Source organism: Haemaphysalis longicornis, unplaced genomic scaffold, assembly GCF_048455015.1.
Source record: "Haemaphysalis longicornis isolate Haplotype H1 unplaced genomic scaffold, Haemaphysalis longicornis Haplotype H1 scaffold_1, whole genome shotgun sequence".
Classification (NCBI taxonomy): Eukaryota; Metazoa; Arthropoda; class Arachnida; order Ixodida; family Ixodidae; genus Haemaphysalis; species Haemaphysalis longicornis.
The window spans coordinates 281,577,021-281,599,495 of record NW_027526203.1 but is presented as its reverse complement, the minus strand read 5'-3'; the positions used below and the strand labels follow the sequence as shown (position 1 = coordinate 281,599,495).

At 45.7% G+C, this 22,475-nt stretch overlaps 1 protein-coding gene across 1 annotated transcript in view; it reads left to right on the top strand.

Moving 5' to 3' along the window:
* The window catches only part of LOC144146903 (uncharacterized), a 723,365-nt gene that overhangs the window by 658,541 nt on the left and 42,349 nt on the right, over window positions 1-22,475 (top strand). Inside the window, exon 17 of the mRNA XM_077678868.1 lies at window positions 12,200-12,367. Within this exon, the coding sequence (XP_077534994.1) occupies window positions 12,200-12,367 (168 nt within the window). The remainder of the gene's footprint in view (window positions 1-12,199; window positions 12,368-22,475) is intronic.

The window sequence follows — 22,475 nt, the reverse complement described above, 5'->3', positions numbered from 1 at the left end:
TCTAGTCGAAATACTAAGGCTGACAGCAGTGTAATAAGAGCAGCTCACCAATCTAACCATCGAACGCCCGATAAGTTCTTGCAGCAAAATACCTTACATGGACCTCACCGTCCGTCCTTTCCACCAGCGAGAAGCTGAGTACGAGCGAACATTTCCCATGTACCCGATCAGACGCGTGCACAGATGTAAAGTTCACCGGGGAGACAGCTGGCAGGGACATGAATTTCGGCACATACTGCAGTAATGGGTGGCCCACCTTTGGAGAGTTTTGTTTTTCCAGCTGGGCGAAGAAGGAATAGAAATACAGTTGCAGCGCTAGCGGAGTGATCCTTCCTCGTGTCTTCAGTATAGACCCGCCAGCACATCATGCACCTCAACTGGGACAATTTACGTAGCGTAGAAATCCACTTCAGCTTTCTGTTTCGTTAAGCTTTGAAACGAAGTGAAAAATAATTGGTTCTGACTATATTTTTCTTGTATGCAAGTCCATTCAGCATGCAAAACGGCGATGTCAGTTGGGACACTTGCCTCTATGAACGAATTTTTCACCTCTGTTTGATTGATTGATTGATTGATTGATTGATTGATTGATTGATTGATTGATTGATTGATTGATTGATTGATTGATTGATTGATTGATTGATTGATTGATTGATTGATAGTGGTATCGTTTAATACTGGCTCTGCTCTTAGAACAGGCACAAAATACTTCCTCTTTCTGTTACAGGTGGTAGCTGTCCTAGACAATATTCCCCTCTCTGCTTTTCGTCCACCGGCATTCTAATCTCCTTTTAGTCGCCTAGAAAGCGTTGAGTTAGCTCTATCTGGGCTACTCTTAAATCCTAGGGCTTCTGGAAGCCGGTTATTTCCCTCATGTAGATTTGGATGGATACACTCACATTCCAACACTATGTGCCGCATAGTTTGTTTCTTTTCCGCAGACCACGCATACCCCATCACCTTGTGTATACTTCCCCACAAAGCTCTTAGTTTTCAAGCAACCTTGCTCTAGCCTCAAAAAGCAAAGCACTGCACTGGGAATTATCGTAGAAATTTTCCTTTATGATGTCGAATTTCTCTGCCCTGTACATCTCTAATGACGTTCTAGCTCCCATTTTTTCGCTCCGTTTACTTGTTTCTATCTTTCTTCCTTGCTTCTTTTTTGGTTACCTTGGCTGTCTTTGATTCTCGATTGTTCTTTCCGTATTTCATCGATTGTTTTCTAGTCTTCGTTAGCCACTGCACTGCGTGTTCACGCTTTTCATGTATAGGTACCTAAAAACTTTAGCGTCTCACCTACGTTGATACATTGCTCTCCACTTCACCTCAAAACATATTTTACTCTGAGCTTATCGAACTTCAAACGACGCCCAGTCCATATCTCCCTGCACCGCTTCGTTAGTTGTTCTACCATGCGCTCCAAAGGCCAAACGGCCCACCGTTCTCTGAATCACTTCGAGGCATGACAGAGCATCTGATTTTAAGGAGAGTACTGCATTCGCAAATGTGAGGCCCGGAACCATTACTCCTTTTCACATTCCTCTCACTTCTTCATATTTGTTATACCACCACAGAGAGCTGTATGCTTAATTATAGCTGCGTTTCGCCTTCCTTTATTCTTAAGTAGTTGTCCCCTTCGTTTATCCACACTCCCAAATATTTATATTCCTTGACTCTGGGTAATTCGCCATGCTGGATTGACACTGAGTCAGTGCTAGTGTCATTGAAAGCCATTATTCCCGATTTTTCCGTGCTAAAATTTAACCCGAAGTCTGTGGCTTCCTGGTCACTAATATTTAAGAGCTGTTGCATATCGCTCTGGTTATCAGCTAAAAGAACAATGTCTGCTGCGTATAATATTTCCGGAATACGCTGTTGTACCACTTCGACTTGCCACATATGCGCTGTTAAACCCTAACTGACTTTCTTCCAGTTTCTTTTCAAACCCTACCACGTAAAACATGAACAGTATTGGGCCCAAAGGGCATTTCTGTTTCAGTCTTCGATGGATGTTAACCTCCTGCGCGCATTTCTGCCCTTCCCATGTCCGGTGCACTCTATTATCTTTATAGATTGCTATAAGGAACTGTATTACTTTGTCATATAAGCCCTGGAGTTTCAGCACCCTCCACAGCAGTTGTCTGTTTACGTTGTCATATGCCCCTTTAATGTCCAAGAACGTAATTCACAATGGTCTATTCTGAGCTTTCGCAATTTGATGCACTGTGTTATCACGAACAAATTATCATCCAACTGCCTGTCTTGTCTAAATACATTCTGTGGTTCCCCGAGGATTTCATTTTCTTCCATCCACGCTTGAATTTCTGATTTTATCGTCTGCAGTTTGAATCTATGCACCATTGTTACTGTGAGTGGTCTGTATGAATCAGTACCGGCTTTGTTGCCTTTCCCTTTATACTATATAAAATCAATCCTACTTTCTACCATATCCTGCGGTATTTAGGTTTGTATTGTATCACCTTATCTATTGGCCTCATAAACGATGCTTTACGGTTACCCCAGACGCGTCTCGCCATCTATCGGCGGCGGCTCGCACTTACGCGCCCGTTATTCGACCCGTACGAACCGCGGGAAACGAAGCTTCTACTCCAGAGCAGGTTTTCCGTGCCCCGTACGAAATCCGCTGTTCTGCTGTTTCTTGTTTTTCCATTCTTCCCTCACTTCTTCCAAAGCTCCTCTAATGAGGCCAAGGTGGGTTGCGCTTGCAAGTTGTCATCGATTTGTTTTTCAAGCTTTCAAAAAATAGTAAAGATGTTTTGCGTTCAGCGCTGTTTGGAGCAAAACATTCGCTGCACCCATGATTTTTTTTTACTGAATTCTAATATTTTGACTCTATAAATCCTGGAACGTAGACTTTACAACCACATGGCTTGATAAACTCGAATTAATGCTTTCGAAATAGACAAACCCTGTTTCCTGCCTCAGTCATGCGTCGACGATGACAAATGACTGAGTCAACAAAAAAGCAGCATCGGGGAGAACCTGTTGTGTGTTAGTTGTCTTATTATCCAGTCCGAATCAATCTCGAGTATAATTTCATGGGCGCTATGTGGTTGAAACCTGCTAGTTGCATTGTTAGAAAGTGAGCACCATTGCACCCTACAAACCACAAGCTTGCATATTTGATAGCATCTGAACCAGGAATGTGGGCGCATAGAATCCCAGAGTGCACGAAGGATGATACCCACATCGGATACTCCATTTTGATTGCTATAAATTGCACCTTTTATGACCCTCACCCTCCCTTCGAACACTTGCCAATCAAATGAAGAATGCCTCCAGCACTTGAGAAACAGTAACACACTGAGCTGGGTAAAATCTTGCATGCCTTTTTCACGTCAAATGAACGCGCAAATTTCGCCCATACAATAACCTGCTTTTCTAGTTTCTAGTCACCCTTGTACCATTGCAACCATTGCAATCAAATACCACGTTGGTTCTTGACCCACGCGAGCCCGGTGTATCGAAATGCACCAGCTGGGACCTATGTATATTTGTTTTCAAGTCTTTTACAGTGCTGCCCGAAGTGAGATGGGTCTGTGTGATGCACAACTGCCGCAATGTGCAGGTAGCATCAGGAACCTACCGGGGCTAGTGAAGGCCAAATACAGTCGTAAAAAAAATTCTATCAAAATTTCTGGGCCGCTTTTAGTTACTCAATGGCTAAGGCAGCTGAACCCAAGGATGCGAGTTTGATCCCGGCCGTCACGGCGGCTTTTCTGGTGGAGAAGAAAAGCGAAACATTCGTGTGTAGAGATTTCGGCGCACGTTAAAGATCCCCGGGTGGTCAAAATAATGCGGAGCCCTCCATTACGGCGCGCGTGATAGATGAGGTGTAGCTTCGGCTCGTTAAACCCATCAATCAATCAATCGATCAATCAATCAATCAATCAATCAATCAATCAATCAATCAATCAATCAATCAATCAATCAATCAATCAATCAATCAATCAATCAATCAATCAATCAATCAATCAATCAAGCAGGCAAGCAAGCAGTCAACATGAGGTTTATCCAGAAGCTGTACAGGGATTGAGTACAGGCGGGGAGATATACAGGAGGGGGCTATGCAGGGGGGGAGTCATACCGGAGTTACATGTGATAGTGCTATACACGAGATATATAGGATAAATATACAGGGTACATATGCGATAGGTAGCAAACAGGGGATACCTATGCGGAAGCCCAATACGGGCAGTAGTCCGCTGTAAAGCTGGCTTAATGGTGGTGCATGAACGATATGTGGGGTGCCTACTTTGTCTGGCCATGCTTCGTGCCGGGACGCAGCTCACGCACGGGCGCCTTTCACAACAGCACAGGCCATGCACTCTTAGAATAGTGAACAGAAACACAAATCATGTTTTGAATTCCCAAGCTGTTTTTTTTATTGTAATGGGTAAGTGCTCTTACAAGTATGTCTGGAACTTATTCAGCCACATAGATCGGCCTATGTCCAGCGGGCTGTCATGTATGAATATATTGCAGCGCATCTAAAAGAAATAAAATATCTAAATTATGCATAGCGCTATTGCATACTCTAACAATACAACGCAGTTAACACAGTATGAAATTCAAGCAATGCGAATTGACAAAAAAAAAAGCATTGCCAAATGCTACCCATATGAAGAACACCATAGAAGCCGACAAAAATCATGGCGAATGGCTTCAATTACCCGCTTTGAATAGTGCTAATAATCGGAGAATTGGAAAGTCCTCTAATTTCCAGCCTTAGTGCAAGTAATGGGATGGCTTCCCCTGACATACCTACTCATATGAAAGAAATCTAGACGACGCCTCATGCAGCCTGTAGTGGACTTAGTGCGATTGAGTCTAGAATCGACTAAGCATGGTCGCGCCATAAAATATTGCTTACATTTTTCCTATTTTGAATTGTGGCACTGGCTCCTGCGGAACCTATCTTGATAGGCCGCTCGCCCCAATCTTCGTCTGGTTAATTAGAGTGACCCAGTAAATGTAGGTTACAGCGTAGGCGTACCGTTTTTTTCTTGGCATTGTCGATATCCATCCTCTTCATTGACAAGTCGGTGCTTTCAGGCAATAGCAACGGTCCTGCTAGGCGCTTTGTAAATGTTTCTCTGGCTGCTCCGCGCACACTAAACGACTAGGGGGGAAGAAGGGGAGCTTATGCGTTAGGATACTTCCTTTCTTTTCTGCATAAATGTTTCTGATGGCCCAAGGAAACGCCGTTGCGTGCACTACCCGTCACCGGCATTGTGCTTCCGGGTTCATATGTTGCACTCAATGATAGAAATATTTTAAAACAGAAGCATCCGTTTTTTATGCATTCAAGAACCTCAGCGTAATACTTCCCCCTTCCGTGCCCTAGAAAGGGGAGCAACGATTTTGAGATTCCTGGAAAAACTGAGGCGCGCTGGCAAACTAAATGCGGCCGGGAACGTTGTCTTTTTTTTTTTTTTTTTACGCAGATGTGTTTCTTTAGCATGTTGAAAACACAGTGGGAGAGCTAGCGATTCCGAACAATCGACTACAAGAAATGAGCAACGCGCTTGAAACTGACATCAAAATAAACGTTGCAGAACATTTCCGGCAAACTTGAAAAACTACGGAACTCAGTGTACAAAGGAATTCATGCTTCGCTTAGGCGAGCACATAAATACGATTGCTCTCTCTTGTTGCTAACCTTGCTGCAAGCCTAGGTGCCCGTGTGCAATCCAATGCCTGGAGGCCAAGCCATATATCTCTAACAGCAATGCCATGTCCCAGAGAACCATGGTTTCGCTTAGAGCATAGAGTAAAACCAAAAATAAACGAAACAAAAAGGCATGTCTCGCGATGGAAGCACAGAAAAATGACTCTATGCGTGCTTACGTAAGTATAATGTAGGAAATTGTGTATTTGAGCACAAAATGAGGCTGCGGTGCTTAACTACGCCGAAGCAAGCGTAAACGCTTTTTTAGATACCTGCCAGGAGAAAGCGTCAATTTTGTTCAGCCAAAATGCTTCTCATGGAAACTCAAACATCAAGGTACTGGGGGAGCACTAAAAGTCAGCCGATACACATTGTTTGGTGACGTACGGATGTCTTCAGCAAAACGACATGTCTACTTCGTTAACGAAGCCAAATACTGTGTGGTGTTAAGGATTGAATCGTTAACTCGGAATAAAAAAAAAATTGGCCGCCATCCCGCCCTCGAAAGTGGATGTCCAGCAAAGCTGTTGTAAACCACTACAAGTGGTGATGGACGAGGGTATGAAATGTTTCTGGTCGTCTCGGCGGGTTTGTCGGTTGCGCACGGCTAGGGTCACTAGATAAGGGTACAGAGTATCGGCACTCTTTTCTCCTATTGTTCCGTGCCGCCGCCATGGTCATTGGTCAGTTCGCATTACGGGACATTTGTTTACACTGCGACGGTTCATGGGCGCCGCCATTTTGTTTTTCATGCGTTTTAGTCAGTCAACTCTGGTAGACTTATAGCTTTGTCCTCCTTGCTCTGCGGCTGCGCACGACTGACGTCGTTCCGAATGCGAATCAAAGATAACTCGTGTAACAGCATTTCAGCAGCAGATGTGTGTCCAAAGAGGCAGTTTCGCTGCATCTTCGGTAGTGTTGTTAACAAACGGTCGAAGTTAACGGCGAGGCCGTAGATGCGGCAATCTCGCAACATTGATAAACGCCAAAATGGCACCCGTTGCTTACTTGCCTGCCTCAGTTGCGGTACTCTAATACCATTCCTACTAGCACTATGCTCGGCTTCTCTGGCGGCAATCCTGCCTAGCCTGACGCATACGCTCGTTGTCTTGGGCAAGGACAGCTCTGTTTAGTGACACTAGTCCCCCATCTATAGCCTCCAAAGATAATCATTACCAGGAACACTTGGTGGGGGCAACGCCGCCTGTATAAACATTGCCTAACGCGTGAGCGAAAAATGGCCAAACAGCCACTCTCCTGTTGCTCTCTCCTACCCTTCCCCGCTACGTAGCCTTCCAGCGTGCTTTCGTGTCCGCCAGCCAGCGCCGCTTCTCGGAAACTGTGCAAAATAGTGGAAAGTTTGTTTAGCGTTCCCGAGGTGGCGCTCCTACGCCTTCTTGTTTTTCACCATGGCTGTCTGTCTTGGTCTGTCACTGATAAAACTTCCTTTGTCACGAAGCAAAATCCCTTGCGCTGCCGCAGGCTGATGCCGGCTTTGCGCGCTTATCTACTCGGATCACAGGCCCTGAAATTTTCTGAGTGGGGCATCCCACCTCTATCCCCTCCGCATTTAGGTATTGTTTTGACCCCGGTGTTCGCACTCCGCATCGGTATGCACTTCTAAAATTGAGGACTGTACTGTAGAAGCGCCCGGACAGCGTGGCGGGATCCCAGCTGCTTATCCTTTTGTTTCCTATAATTTTCTGAAGTTTACAAGCACGTGATGTTATTGGAAAGTAATCGTAGAAGTGAGCGCCTGAAAAAAAAAAAAAAAAACGTGCACTCAATTTTTCTTCTCTAAATACTCCAGAAAGAAAAATATCAGTAAAATAATGGCTGCCCCATCCGAAAATATCGTTTTTCTGTTAGCTATATGTCTACCCGACAATCAGTATGTTCTTACACTATTTCAGTCCGCCTCCGTCTTTATCTTTAAAAAATGCAGCAAGTATGAAGCTAGCGAAACGTTGAACGAGATCCCCCAGTGCTGCCACAGAACTAGCGCCCCGTCGCGGCTAAGATGTAAGCGAAAGGGCCCTTGAAGCCCAACAGGCAAGCTGACAGACACACGTCGTAGAAGTGGGTGCAGCGTTCGCGACTCGCGAGCAGTGACGTAAGACGAGATGTCCGCCGGCACGCGCCACATAGCGGATCAGTGCCTGAACTAAGCGTCCCTACCCTTCCCATTGAAAAGCGCGCGACGCGTCAGGCAATGTTAATACAGGCGGCGTTGGTGGGGGGGTCCCATTGTTCACAAGTGCCTTATCATCCACAATGCGGTTTTGATACTTGTTTTGTGGCTCCCCCTAAACGAATTCTGAGCTCTATGCTGTATTAGCCTGACGCATGCGCTGGGCGTCTTAGGTCTTGCCCCTTGGCGTTTTTGCCCACGGTGATAAAACCGTTGGGGTATGGGGGTATACAGCTATACTGTAAAAGGAAAAGAGCAATCGTAGGCATTACAGATGATCAACATAAGCGGACGAAAAAACTTACAATGTACAACGCCAAGAAAAACTAACGCGAAAACTAGCCACTGAAGTTCAGTGTTTGACATTGCCACGAAACCCTGCAGATTATAAATGCGTGTAGCGCACGCCGTAAGCCGTTAACGGCGCTGGCGATTTTCTACTTTTCTTGCTCTGCTTTCCATCGCCGAATATCTGAATGTTTTAGAGCCATTTCCATGAGGGTGGCGCAGGTCGGCTGCGCCGTTACGCCGTGTTACTGTGTGGGTTTGTGTCATCAAGTGATATCTGTATTCCGCGGCTGGCTCTCATTTACATGTTTCGCACAGCAGCGATTGCGGTTCTCTGCCTGTGGTTAGAAATGTCACCGGTCTTTTTGATTAGGCGTTCTGATTAAATGTCCCACGTAATCGTTTTAATCTTTCCATTACCCCAACCACCCTTAAAAAAATGCACCGCATGCATCACCAACCCTTCATTTTGCTTTTCCGATCCAAAACTATCAATTAAAAACGACACGTGTCGATAACTTCATTTTCACGCCATTTGTGTCCACTGCCGGATTAAGGATTTTCGGGGCCCGGGGATAGCAGCGTTTTCGGGCCCTAATGACGACGACAATAACGATGATGCTCAATGGTTTAAGATTCTGAATTTTTCGAAGCCTACATGTCTACCTACAAGCGGTCATCAGATACACGAAATGTTTATGATGACTAATTTCTTGAAAATTAATTCTTAGGAAACTAATTTCTCAGCTTTCTTCTAAAAACGTTTAAGAGTTATTATTTGGCGTACACGTTGGTATGTTTCAATTTTCAATCAATCGCAAGTTCGCAATTAATCGAAGTGCCGCATCGGCACGCAGCACAGACGAAGAAACACATGAACGTTTTATCAAGGCTGCAATCTTCAAATTATGAACGCATAAAATTCAACAAGACGTGGGCGCAGTCGCAACGTTCAACATTGACATAACCATGTGTATCAAATAGGGCAATTTCATTTTTCAATAATAGTTTACATCCAGTATAACAAGAAAAAGAAAACCATTATGTCAAACTCCATACTCGTGACAAAGCGGGAACGACTTCTTTCGCGTTGCATGTTGTTCAAAAAGAAGTAAGTGAGAAAAACTACCCGCCGCGGGGGTTCAGTGACTATGGCGTTGTGCTGCTGATCTGGAGGATGCTGGTTCGATCCCGGCCGCGGTGACTTTTTTTATGATGGAGGCGAAAAGCCAAAATGCCTGTGTGTCGATACATCGGGGCACGTTAAGGAAACCCAGGTGGTGGAAATTAATCCGGAGCCCTAAACTATGGCGCGCCTCATAGCCCAGGTGTAGTTTCCGCGCGTTTTAGCTTCGCAACCATTGATTGATTGTTGAGTTTAACGCGCCGCCGCAGCGCAGGCGATGAGGCGCGCCGTAGTGGAGGGCTCCGGATTAATTTTGATCACATGGGGATCTTTAACGTGCGCCGAACTCTCGAACACACGGGCGTTTTTGCTTTTCGCCTCCATCAGAAAAGCGGCCGCCATGGCCGGGAATCGAACCCGCGACCTCGTGCACAGCAGCGCGACGCCTTCGCCACTGAGACACCGCGGCGGCTAGCTGCACAACCAATCAATCTAAATGAGCGAAACTAGCACTAAGCTAAAGCCCGAACAAATATCAAATTTACAACGATGTATTGCGGCTTTTCAAACTCGCAAGTGTTTGGAGAAAACAATGTTGTAGGCTGTGTCGCGCTCGCTACCAAAACGGGTGGCCCGCATATCTGTCAAGCAGTCCTTGGAGATAACATTTTCTCCCGGCCTCCGTCATCGTGTATTCTGTATGCGATGCAACTAAATTTTGAAGCGCTATTGGGGAATGCACCGCTATTGGTATATTTAGAAAGCCCCATCTCCGAACTTTGTTGCTGTAATTAGGCCACGCGTGAATTTGAACTGCATGGAAAGAAAGGCGCTATTTGCGTCTTCTGGTCCATATTTTTGTGATCGCGTTTTGTTTGCCCATGACTGTACAAGAAGAGTTTTCCCGACACGCTGTGAGCAGAGTGCCGTACGAAGGTACTGTAAGTATTCCTCTAAAGTGCCGTCCGCTGGCGACCGGTCCCTTGCGTAACGCCGCGTACGGCACTACTTTCAACCATCTCCCTAATCCAACTAATCCAAACCAAACCAAACCGAAACCAAACCGATCCGAACAAGCTCAAACTCGCCTAAACAATGATTTAAAACTCCGAATACTAAAAACAAATGAACCTAAAGAACTAAAATAACCATTAAAATAACAAACACTATAAAGAACGGAAGGAAAAAAACGGGCGAGTGCCGTTCTCGAATTTTCCACCTCGCCTAAGAGAGCTGAGGCGTTACCCCTGCATCATTATGTCACAAGTTCTGAACGGTGCTAGTTCAGCTTTAAAAAATGCGCGGAATTCCCGTGAATTGTCTAATAATCCCTAAGCGTTCCTACACCGGTCCTCCTCATTTTGAGCTGTTTTCTTAATCCAGTTATCTCTATTTGCACTATTCCATCTATTAGATGTGTTAATTCCAACAATTACGCATTTTTGTGCAGATTCCGGGCGCTTTCTCGCAATATTTTTTTCATGATTTGTTTGTGATTATGCTTTCGGGGTTTTTTTTCGTCCTCGTTTGTGAGGTCGGTGTACAAACATGCTTTGGATTTCGTTAGGTCGTCATCATTTAGTTATTGCAAATGTGAATTTTATTTTTATTCAATTTTCTTCGACCAAATATTTTTAATTGCGCTGTTGTAACGATCACGTGCGCCAAGTTCGCCATTTAGGCATTTTTTGTGCAAATGCAGCACGTTAGACGTTTGGGGCGGTGAGGTACTCGGCAAAGAATGCTTACGCATTAAAGTATACACATGATACGAATGCGAATGCCTCTGGACGGCACGCTAGCCATGACCATGGCTCTAGCGCTGAGCTGGATTGCCGTCAGACTCAGACATCGCCGTCGTAACTCTAGATACGGCGTTCTCGATAAGTCGAACGGCATGCAGTGCCATGAACGTAAACATGCGTTTCAAGTGCGCAACACATCTTGCCCAGAAATTTGCCATAGTTTTGGGCTTAGTTCGATGGCACTGCTGGCCACTATAGATTTCCCGTTCACGCTTGAAGGTATGCACTTTTTATTCTACCCTCACCCATCTTCCTGAAGAGGTCAGTTTGGAAAACCGATTGATCTGGACCGCTTCACTCTTTTTGGGTGCAAACTCCTGTTTTTTTATGCACAATTCCATAGCAGAACTATTACTCAGGTACAACTTAAGAATGGCAATGGAAGTTGCCGCTGTGCCTCGTCACCGCAGCCGGATGTTACTCCGCGCGGCGCAAGTACTGCGTTACTGGGAATATTTTGAACATGGAACGAGCCGCTTTGTTCATTTTTTCGACTTAATACATTTATAAACTACTGCACCGACGACAAACAAACTACGTGAGAAAAGGCAGACGACATCACGCATTCACAGCAGTCTGCTTTTAAAACGCGCGCGCCCGTTGACGTCCGGGTCCGTCGCTTCTAAGGCGGAGTGATACCGTACATGAGCTTTTGCCGCTCTTAACTTTTTCCCGATTATAGATCGAATGCGGCGGCCTTTACTGTATGAAGCGGTAGCCTTACTTGTTGGTGGTGTTTTCTTTATCTTTTTTGCCCTCTACCGACTATGCGCAGCAGGATTTGGTTTTTAAAAATGAATAGGTGCGCAGAGCGACGAGAGAACTGACTGGTTTGCCATGCAAGCTTGACGCGGAAGCCGTGGCCTGTTAGTGATAGCATCTCTCGTCTACTCCTCTCTCCGTCGGTTGCACGAGGCAGCCTGGAAGCTCCAACTTTTTTCAAGAGTGCACTGATGTTTTCAAGAGTTTTAAAGGTGCGTTTAGCAGAGGTGCAGACTCTGCCTTGTGGGTTGTCTGGGGCCAACAGGCAGCGGTGTCGCGCATGCAGTGAGCCGAGTGTGGGATGCCGCTAATCGAGCGAGGCCTCTGTTCCGCAGGCGGCCGGCCCGACCTTCGCGCCACCTACTCGGAAGAAGTGGTCGACATGAAGGACCTGGCGAACACCACTGAGTGCATGGCCCGCTGCGAGGACGGCATGCATCACTCGTCCTCGCAGATGAACAGCCGCTTCCCGGGCGGACAGTCCATCTATGCGCAGAGGCCTGGTAAGGTCAGCACCATGCTTCACCCATACGACCGCACACGATCGACGTTTTCCAACAGCTAAAGCTCGACCACTGACCATGCGCTAATTACTACAGTGAAGCTGTAAATGTCTAAGCACCCCGCCCCCCTCCCGTCACAGTTATCGTTCCGGTGAAGCCGCTTCATTCGGCCCCGCTTCTCCGCGCCTCCTCACCAACGCCGACGCCTCTTCCACAAGTTTTATACCCCTTGAGACCACCGAAACCTCTTTGACAAGTTGCGCAATCGGCTGATAACGGAATGTCTAGTAAAATGGCTTCCTGCGCCCTTTTCATTACGATATCAGGTGGTACAATATCGATTTATCAAGGGGCAACAAAATCAAATCTTATAATTTGTGGATAAGCTAGTCTCTACTGTTTGCTTCGAATTCCGCAATAACTGACAGGCTACCTGAAACTTTTAATTAAAAAGTTGACGGGATGCAGTTTAATTTAACTTTTTTTCTTGAAAGTATACCCCGCTAGTACTGATGACGCGATTTCAGAAGCGCTATTCGGTTCGATTTCATTATTTCTTTACAAAACAAATAAAAAGAAATCGGCTTATATAAGACTCCGCTCATACCACGCGTTAGAAAAGCGGGCGAATGGGAAACTTCACATTGCCAGTGACACTTTGCGCAAACTTATCACACCGCTGCAAGAACTTTCTTAACTTATCTATTAAAAGTTACAAGTACAAGCTTTTTGACACCGAAATTAAAAGTCGCGCGAAGTGGAACCAAATACTACGTCTCAGTAACACTCTGCAAAAGAAGGCCAAGGAAAGGCATCGTAAGGGGATTGCAGCACCATTCTATAGACTTTGTATTAGCAAAGAGGACCAGTATTTTTTTGCTTATTTTCTTTGTCTCTTTCTTTTTTAACTTGCACCTTTTAGCGCACCTCTGGAAAATAAACTGTTGTGTCTGTGTCCCCGGTTTCCGTCATCGCCTTTAAAGGGATTCGGCAAAACTTCCTATAAACGCTTTCACTCTCTGCTTCGCGTCTGGAAGCACGCGAAAGCCATAGTTACCTCCAGCCCAGAGCGGCACCGAGTGATTTGCCCGTCGCAGCAGATACGCCTTCCTTTTCTGCGTTGCTTTTGTGGCTTTCTTTTTAAAAGAGATATCGAATGCGTTCATTGCTGCGACTGGAGGAAAGCCGGTCTATAGCCGCTACAGCGCTGTAATGACGTAATTTCAGCGGTCGAAGAACGCCAAGACCGGGAAAGAGAGAAAAATCTTTTAAGCAAGTTTTTAAGTTATCTGATGGGGATAGAACAGTAATTTTAGTTGAAGTACTTTTCGACCCCCTCATCTAAGTACTGGATGTGTTGGTTGACTACTTTCTGCAGGCATTTGAGATTTCGAAAAAAGTTGAAAAAGGCGTTAAGTTTGCGGAAGTGTGTCTTAGTTGAAATCGTCATGGCTTTCCAGAAAGAAAGACCTCACGGTTCGGCGCTCAGGATGAATTATCAGAGTATACTGAGAAGTTGTACCGCATATTTGAGAGGACAGCTGCAATTGCTATCAAATAATAAATGGTACGTACATACATAATATTCTGTCCGCCTATGAGTCATCCGCTCGCCATATAGGTAAGATCGTGAGCACAGTCTACGGCTAAAATGCCGGAAGAGCTAAAAAGAATTAAGGTAGGACGATCTAATCTGAGAAATGTGGTAATGATCAGCTTTGCCATTAGGGATGCGACAGGATTACTCAATACCCTTTCAGCCAACGCAGTAATAGAAAGTAACCTGTGAGCATCCCAATACAGAAACGAAAAGGAAATTAGCTTTGTCTTATCCACTAACCCTGACAATATGCGCGACACTGGTGGATAAAATAGAGAGCACTGATCAGAGTATGGCAATGAGTAGAATTGAGCTTTAAGAAGAAAACTAAGGCCCCTTCGTCTAACGACAGCGATGCTTGAAACGCTCGACTTTCTCGTTAGGGATCCGTCCGCTGTCATCGGCGTTGTAGGGGGTTCACAGAGTTTTGCTCCCACCGTGTCGGGATGGCGCAATCGGGTAGATGTCGGCTTCATAACGCGAGGGACCCAGGTTCGATTCCAAGCGCCGGAAGCGTTTCTTTCTTGAGGCACTTGATATGCCTTCGCTTATCATCATCATCCTATTGTCAAACCCATTGTGTAAAGTTGGCATCCCTGCAGCGCGTTTTCGTGGCGGGATGGTCACCATCGGTGAGGCGTAGAAAGCTTCACTTTAAAAGAGATCTATAGATAGTCAAAATAAAGCAGCGAATGTTTATATCAGTAAGAGAGAGCAGACGAGCTTGAATTAAGGCTCGAATGCAGTCACTCCGCATTAACGGACGAGGATGATAAACGGTGCAAATGAGTAATGCCTCTCATTAAAAATCTCAAAACTAGCCGTAGCAATGGAGGGAGCAAAGCAAAAAAAAAGAGCTGAAACAGGTTTTCGGGAGACTACAGGGCTTATAAGTGATTGATTGATTGTAGGGTTTAACGCGCCGACGCAACGTAGGCGATGAGGCGCGCCGTAGTGGAGGGCTCCGGATTAATTTTGACCACCTGGGGATCTTTAACGTGCGCCGAAATCTCGAACACACGGGCGTTTTTGCTTTTCGCCTCCATCAGAAAAGCGGCCGCCGCGGCCGGGAATCGAACCCGCGACCTCGTGCTCAGCAGCGCAACGCCTTAGCCACTGAGCCACCGCGGCGGGTCCAGGGCTTATAAGTAATAATATAATGCTTTAAAGCGCTAAGGATAACATAGGACTGGCCCAGTTGGAAGGCAAGCTATTTTGGAGTCTTTAATGTGCAAAAGTTGTGAGAAAATTAAGAAAATAGGACGCCTAATAGAAACAAAGGAGAGAGAGAGAGAGAGAGAGAGAGAGAGAGAGAGAGAGAGAGAGAGAGAGAGAGAGAGAGAGAGAGAGAGAGAGAGAGAGAGAGAGAGAGAGAGAGAGAGAGAGGCTCTTTAATATGAACTGGTGAGGTCAGCCCTGCTGGGGACAAGGCTTGCTACACCAGATGGGGGGGGGGGGGGTGACTACGTTGATGAGTGGTGAATATTAGACATTAGGGTTACAGCAGGAAGAAGACAAACAAGAAACGGTGAAAAAAAAAACGTAAAAACAAGAAAATGCTGCCAGCAGAGTCCGGACATAAAAATACAATTGAAAAGAGAATCGTTAATGTAAACACTGAAACAAAACGAAAAGTAAACGACGCGAAAAAAAAGGGTAACAACACCAACCCAAGAAAAATAAATAGATGAACGCCAGTGACACCAACAAAAGCAAAGTAAATCGATGAACGCCACGTGCGAAAGAGTAGATATCGCGACACACTTGCTCTGTCTGTGATCTAGAGAAATTTGTCTAGTTCAGTGTCTCGTAGGAACTGGAGTAGAACTGGAGTAGGACCCTTCTTCGGTTCATGTCGGTTGTGGACTCCAAGAGCGAATAGCCAGAAATTCTAACCTTGGAGCGCAGATTATATTCCGATATGGCTATTATGTGGAAACGGTACTTGCTGACGAATTGCCGGAGGTCAAATAATCGTGGGTGAAGCCCACAGGCATTCCACTGAAGTATGGTCGCCTGATTCCGGATATTTTGTAGGCGCAATGCCGTGCCGGTGCTCAATGCCAGTGTTGTATGAGGGGAGCAACGACATCGAGTAATGTTATGATCGCGCGGACCACGGGAGACGTGAAAGGAGCCAGGAACGACCGCACAGCGTCTAGTAGCACTTGCCATGAAGAGCTTGAGGTATGAGTGGGCAGCTGTTGCTGCTGGCTCGCTTGGGCTCGGCGAGGACCTCTCCACGCCATTCGTGGTGGTGTTGAGGCCGGCGAAGCAGGATCTGAACTAGAGGCAGATGATGTGATTGCGGCTCCACTGGTGTCCGGTAGCTGAGATGGAAGCGATGGGAAGTCAGAAAAGTCATCAACTGCAGCCACCTTAGGTGTTTGATCCTGTTTCTTCACCTGGGCCTTCTTGGTGCCCTGGTGCGTGGAACTTTTGCTAGGAACGACAGCCGCTTTTGCCGCCTTGTAGTCAACTTTGTTTAGGTTTTTGTACCTGTATATGTTCTTCTCTTGACGGAGAGTCGGACGAGAGGCGTAAGCAGCCTCATGCGTCTGTCGGCAGTTGGGGCATCGAAGCTCTTCAGCCTTGCAGTCAGCACGATCGTGATCACCTCCGCAGTGAGCGCAGCGGACTTTCCAATTGCATGTTCCAGCGAGGTGCCCGAACCGCTGGCATCGAGAACATTGTTTTGGTTTTTCAGTGTAGTCGTACACTGTGTACCGGGTATAGCCAAGGATCACATGTTCAGGATTTGTGTCGGTGTTGAAGACGATGAGGATAGGCTTACTATCGGCGAGTATCGTATATATGTCTTGAAAAACGAACACTGCAATGAACAAACAACATGAATCACGTAGTTAAAAATTCGGCCAACTTTGTTCTACTGACAAGGACTGGGAAATACAGTGTGTTGAATAATGTTAAGGAATGCGGGCAGGTGGGTTCATACGATCAGCGGACGATTGGGGAGGGGGGGGGGGGGCTAAGCGCTTCCGCCCATGGGGGAAATGCCCAAGCCTTTGGCAATATAACCAAACCCGCTTAACTTTATTCTGAACACAGTAAGAGGCTCACGTGTGTACACGCAGATATGTACCTTTATTTACCAGTTTCAAGAATTTGTCTGGGGCATAGGGGCCATAACAAAGTTTTAAAAGCACTGTGCTGAGCGCTCCAGTATCTCAAAACAAGTCCGGAACTCAGTTAAAAAAGAATTCAAATTTTGGTTTTACGCACCAAAGTTACAGCTGAGCTGGAGGGCTCCGTAGTGGAGGGCTCCGGATTAATCTCGATCACCAGGGAATCATTAACGAGCGCCGAAATCTCGACACACGAGTGCATTCGTTTACGGCCTACCTCAGAAAAACGGCCGCCGCTCCTGAACCGAACACGCGTATCGGTCTTGACGCCGGCATGGAGGTTGTCAAACCTTGGGCAACGTTAGCAGGCGACTGGAGCCCGCAACATAAATGGAATCGGAACAGGCAGTGCCCTCAGTGACCAGGAAGAGGAGACGCTAGTTGCTCCAGTGTCACCTCTTCCTCATCGTAGTAGGAGCAGTCTGGCCGAATCAGGTGTCGAGTCTTATGTGTAGCTGTGACGCGACTCTGTCAGTTTCCTCGTGGAAACACCCGCATACGCAGTTGTATACAGAATACAGTTTTATGCAAGCGAAACAAAACCAGAAAATCTTTGCAACATGACTGACGTAAAAGACGGTGAGCATCCAGCTGTAGCTAAAACTATCCTGTGGTTGCACTAAAAGGAATGATTGGAGAAAATCAGGAAGGAATGGCAGAAAAATGATAAATAAAATATATCTCGAACATACAAAAGTTCGCTTCAGGTCAACGTTATTTGTTTAGGACAGCAAACGCATTATCAGAAACTAAATAAACGTTAGTCTACAGCTTCATCGAATTGCAGTACCGTCTGTATATAGGCAGGGTTATTTTTACAGTAAACCACATTCATATCGTCGGTAAATTGATGGTCAATAAACATTTACACTACTTGAGTGAACCCTGTAGAGTTACAGATTAGAAAAAAAAGTTTGAATAAGTAGAATTCGTTGCAGTAATAAAAACACATCAAAACTGTGCAGTTTAAAATTGTAACATGGGAATCCATAGAGATATATAAAAAATATGCGACGTGAAAACATGAAAAAGTTCAGCATTCAAAAGGCGTCACACAAGGAAAAAGTGCAATGTCTGTAAAGCTGCTGCAGCCTGCTTGGAGGAGGCGTTTAAGCAGCTGTATTGTGAGACGATTTGGATAAGAATTACAGATGACTACATCAGCAAAGTAGCATTCATTAATTACTTTTCAAGGCGAAAAGCTTAGGTGCTTCGCCAAACGCGATAAGTGACCGTAGTTGTCGGCGTCGTTGTCGGCGTTAGCACGAACGGCACCAAAATGGCTGCCGCAGTAAAGAGAAAGTATTGATTGATTGTAGGGTTTAACGCGCCGACGCAACGCAGGCGATGAGGCACGCCGTAGTGAAGGGCTCCGGATTAATTTTGACCACCTGGGGATCTTTAACGTGCGCCGAAATTTCGTACACACGGGCATTTTTGCTTTTCGCCTCCATCAGAAAAGCGACCGCCGCGGCCGGGAATCGAACCCGCGACCTCGTGCTCAGCAGTAAAGAGAAAGTAAATTCGGTTCTTGTGGATTTAAAACCAGGTCGGCAGAGAAGCAGCCAGGGGCGGTAACCACAGCGCTTACCCGGCACTCTGCCAGAATAAAAAGACAGAGAGAATTTTATTTTCAGTAAAACGAAAGAGGATGACGCTGTCGGAGAGCTTCATGGAGTCTGGGTGCCTCTGTCCAGGCTCCACCTGACGGCCTTCTCGATGAAGTCCACCAGGCTACATTGCTCTTACCTTACATTGCTACATTGCTTACTTAGTCCACTGCGCGGCCAGCCACTTTCAGTGCAGTGTTGTCTAATCTGTGCGCAAAGGGGCACTTCCATAATGAGTGTTGTTGATTGGAGATGTCATTGCAGGAGCGGCTTATGGGGGTGTATCTGTCTTCCTACCTTGCAGGCGGTGTAATCTAGCCGGTGCGTGTAGTATACCTGCTTGAGCTTGCCTGGATATAATCTGTTGGGGTCTTTCTAGCTGTGGGTGCGGTTGCGGAAACTGCTGTCCGGCTCTCCTGTATTCTTTTAGTTGAAGTTGTTGTGAACTTGATTGTGTTCCACTAGGATTTTCGCCGCCGTCGCTGGAAGCCCGGTAGTGCGCTTCTCGGGCGAGTTGATTTGCTCTATCATTGCCCAGTACGCTAGCGTGACCCGGAATCCAATGTCTTCACAATCTCTTCGATGTGCCTGAAGAGATGTGCCGCAATTTGGGGGCTGTATCCTGATGTTATAATTTAGTAGGCTTTCTTGCTATCAGTGTATATAGTTGGGGGGCGGGTTGGTTGGCTCAGATGGGGTATTGCTTTTCCTATAGATTTCTGCTTCTTCTCCCTTCTGGAAGTGCATGTTGCTTTCAGTGTAAGGTCAGTTCAGTGTGTTCCAATATGCTATCGCCCCTGCCGCGTCTGTGTAGGCGTGCATTTGGTACAGCTCCCTCTTCTGTTTCTTATTAAAGTAATTTGGTCTTATGGATATTTTTACGGCTGGTCGGATTGGATCCATATTGTTCGGTATGGGTGCCATCTTGATTTTTTGCAAGCCTTGTGGTTGTATTTTGGCAATTGGTGGGGCCGCTTGGCTGGCCGTGTATCCTGATAGCCTGAGGTTAGCACGCATCAGGCTAGTGTTAGCCTGTTGCGTGCGCCGTGACAGGCGCATATGGTGGCACGTTCTGCCTGTGGGAAGGAGAGCTCTGCCTGTGGGAAGCTGCAGCGTGAAATGCGGTCAGTGTGTCTGTCGGAGTAGTTCGCGTCAACAGATGAATAAATAAAAGCTAAGAAAGAGACACAAACACGACGTAGCAGTAAATAAGTCTTTAATAATCGCTAGGCTGTCGCCTTCAAAGCACGTAAGAAGGCTAAAGTTTCTGAGAAATTTTTATTAGAGGTGCTGAACGGGAATCAGCTGTAAGGATATCAAATCTTTTTTTCGCGTTAAAACTCAGAGCGTGTAATCTAATCTTGTTTATTTTTCGCACCAGTTACTCACATTTCATTTTTTTACGGTAAAACAGTTTTAAAAAGTGTGTTCCCGGGATTCTGCAGTCACTGATTTCTGCATTGTGTTTGCCCGCACTACTCGTGACAGCGTGACCAATCAGAATTTCTTGAGAGATGTACTCAGCGTTTCACCATAATCGCGATGAATGCTTGGTTGTAATTCTCTACTTCAAAATACCATAGAAATGGCGCGGGAAACACTCTTAAGAAGATAACAGCGCTTCTCTCTCACTAAAAAGAATGACATACAAACGATGCGTACTTCCTCTCTAACTTATGGGGAACAAACTGAAGGTCTTACTAAGCAACTCGAAAGAAAGCTTAGGCTTGCCCAACGAGCCATAGAAAGAAGGATGGTATGTGCAACGCTTAGGAGCAGAGGCGAGCGTCGTCAATAAGGGAACAAAGTCACCCAGAAGGCATCCTAGCTCAAGTTAAGAGACAGAAGTGAAGTTCCGGCCATTTCCCGCGGAAGACGAACTGGGGGCCACACGAGTCGTATAATGGCTACCTCGAGGCGGGATTAGAAGATTCGGGCGAACAGAAAATTTGGTTGAGAGATCACATAAACACACTCCAAGACAGGGAATGAATTCGGATGGCGCAGCTCTGTAACAGCGATTAGAAGTCATTGAATAATTCGGCATACCGCCGTGGCCACTTGCAGGCTTCCAATACTGATCAGGATTTTGACGAAGCATCCTACTGTCAGAAGACACTGTAGCAGAGAGAGTAGGCATAAATGTTACCTTTCCTGAGCCGGATAGCTGGTTAGATCAGTAAAATGAAAGAAAAAGAAATTCCATAGGCAGCGTTAAAAGAAGCACCATCAAAACTACGTTACGTATCCATAAAACATAAAGCGTAAACTCCCTTATCTGAAGAGAACTGTGGGTATGTGGAACAGCGATGTGCATAAAGACGAGACTATAAATACAATGTAGCACAACTGATGTGAATGCCCCTTGAAATAACATGCACATTTAAGGGGTGAATGAAAGCACAGCCCATTTAGATACAGTCAAGGTTGGAGAACGCGGAAACTTGTGGCCGCACGCTGCACTAATGGACCCGAAAACAAGTGCGTCAGAATGTTGTCGTTATTTCCACATAACGAACATCTTCGCTTATGCGAGCTGAGCTATTTTTGATGCGCTTGCACGAAAAAAAAAACGCTCTTTCGTCCAATACTCCATTCACATTTACATCGCTACTTTCGCTGCACTTCAATTTCATTCGATTGTCCTTTTCGCGCGGGCACGGTAATCGTCAGGGGTGAAAACATCCCAAAGGTAACTGGGGTAGCGGAGAAAGCAAATGTCGAAAGCCGAAAGCAAGTCGTTTAATCCCTTATACTAAGTGACGCGCCATTTCAAGTCTCAGAGCACCAGCCATCAACTTTTGAGAAACAAAAGAAAGATCACAGTTCCGCTGTCCAGTCAAGGTAAACTTAACGTTACTATTCAGAAATACTACTAGAAGTTAATAATTGCGGTTTAAGAAGAATAAATGTTTAGAGCATTTTTAGTAGAGAAAAATGACGTGATGTTACTAGTAAACGTATTTTGAATTGTGAAACCCCCAAAACAGGACGTCGCTTTGTTCAAACAAAGTTAGGACAGTTGATATGATGCTGAAAAAGGCTGGGTTGGACAAATGTCTTGTGCACTTTTTTCACCTTTAGTTTTTTTAAATAAGACGTGCAGAAAACTAAGACGTGTTTTGTTGTCGTAACAAGCAATCTGATGGGCATTTTTAATTAAACAAACACGGCATCAACTTTCATGCATATGCCCTAAATGCTCCCAAGGTTCCCTTTTTGCTAAATAATGTTGACATGTTGGAAGCATACATCGTTTCCACAGAAAGGGTAATGAATGCAGTGTTAATGCAACATTACGGTTCCCGTGTGTCGGCGACATTCTATTCTTCCAAATAGCGTAGCTTATTTAGTGGTTCTATCCCCAACAACACAGAAACGGCATTGCCTGCACGGTGGAAAGCATCAACTAAATATGCTGATAGGCTGTACACTGAACCTAGAGGAGCCTGAAACATACCGAACCACTGGTATTTACGAAAAATACGTATCTTAGAACACATTAAGAAATCAATTCCCTTAGCGGAAACACATCGAATTGCGTAAGCTCGGACACAGGTTGTTACAGTTGGAACCAGAGACGACCTGAAAGCTACGGAGATCAAACGGCGAGACCTATTTTGCTGAAATTAATATTGTAAGTATGGAAATCGAACCAATAGATGGTCCTAGGTGCTTGCGGAAAGCGCCAGTTCTGTACCTTTTAGGAAATGGAATGTTGCGTGTGTGGCTCCTTTGTTCTCACCTATACC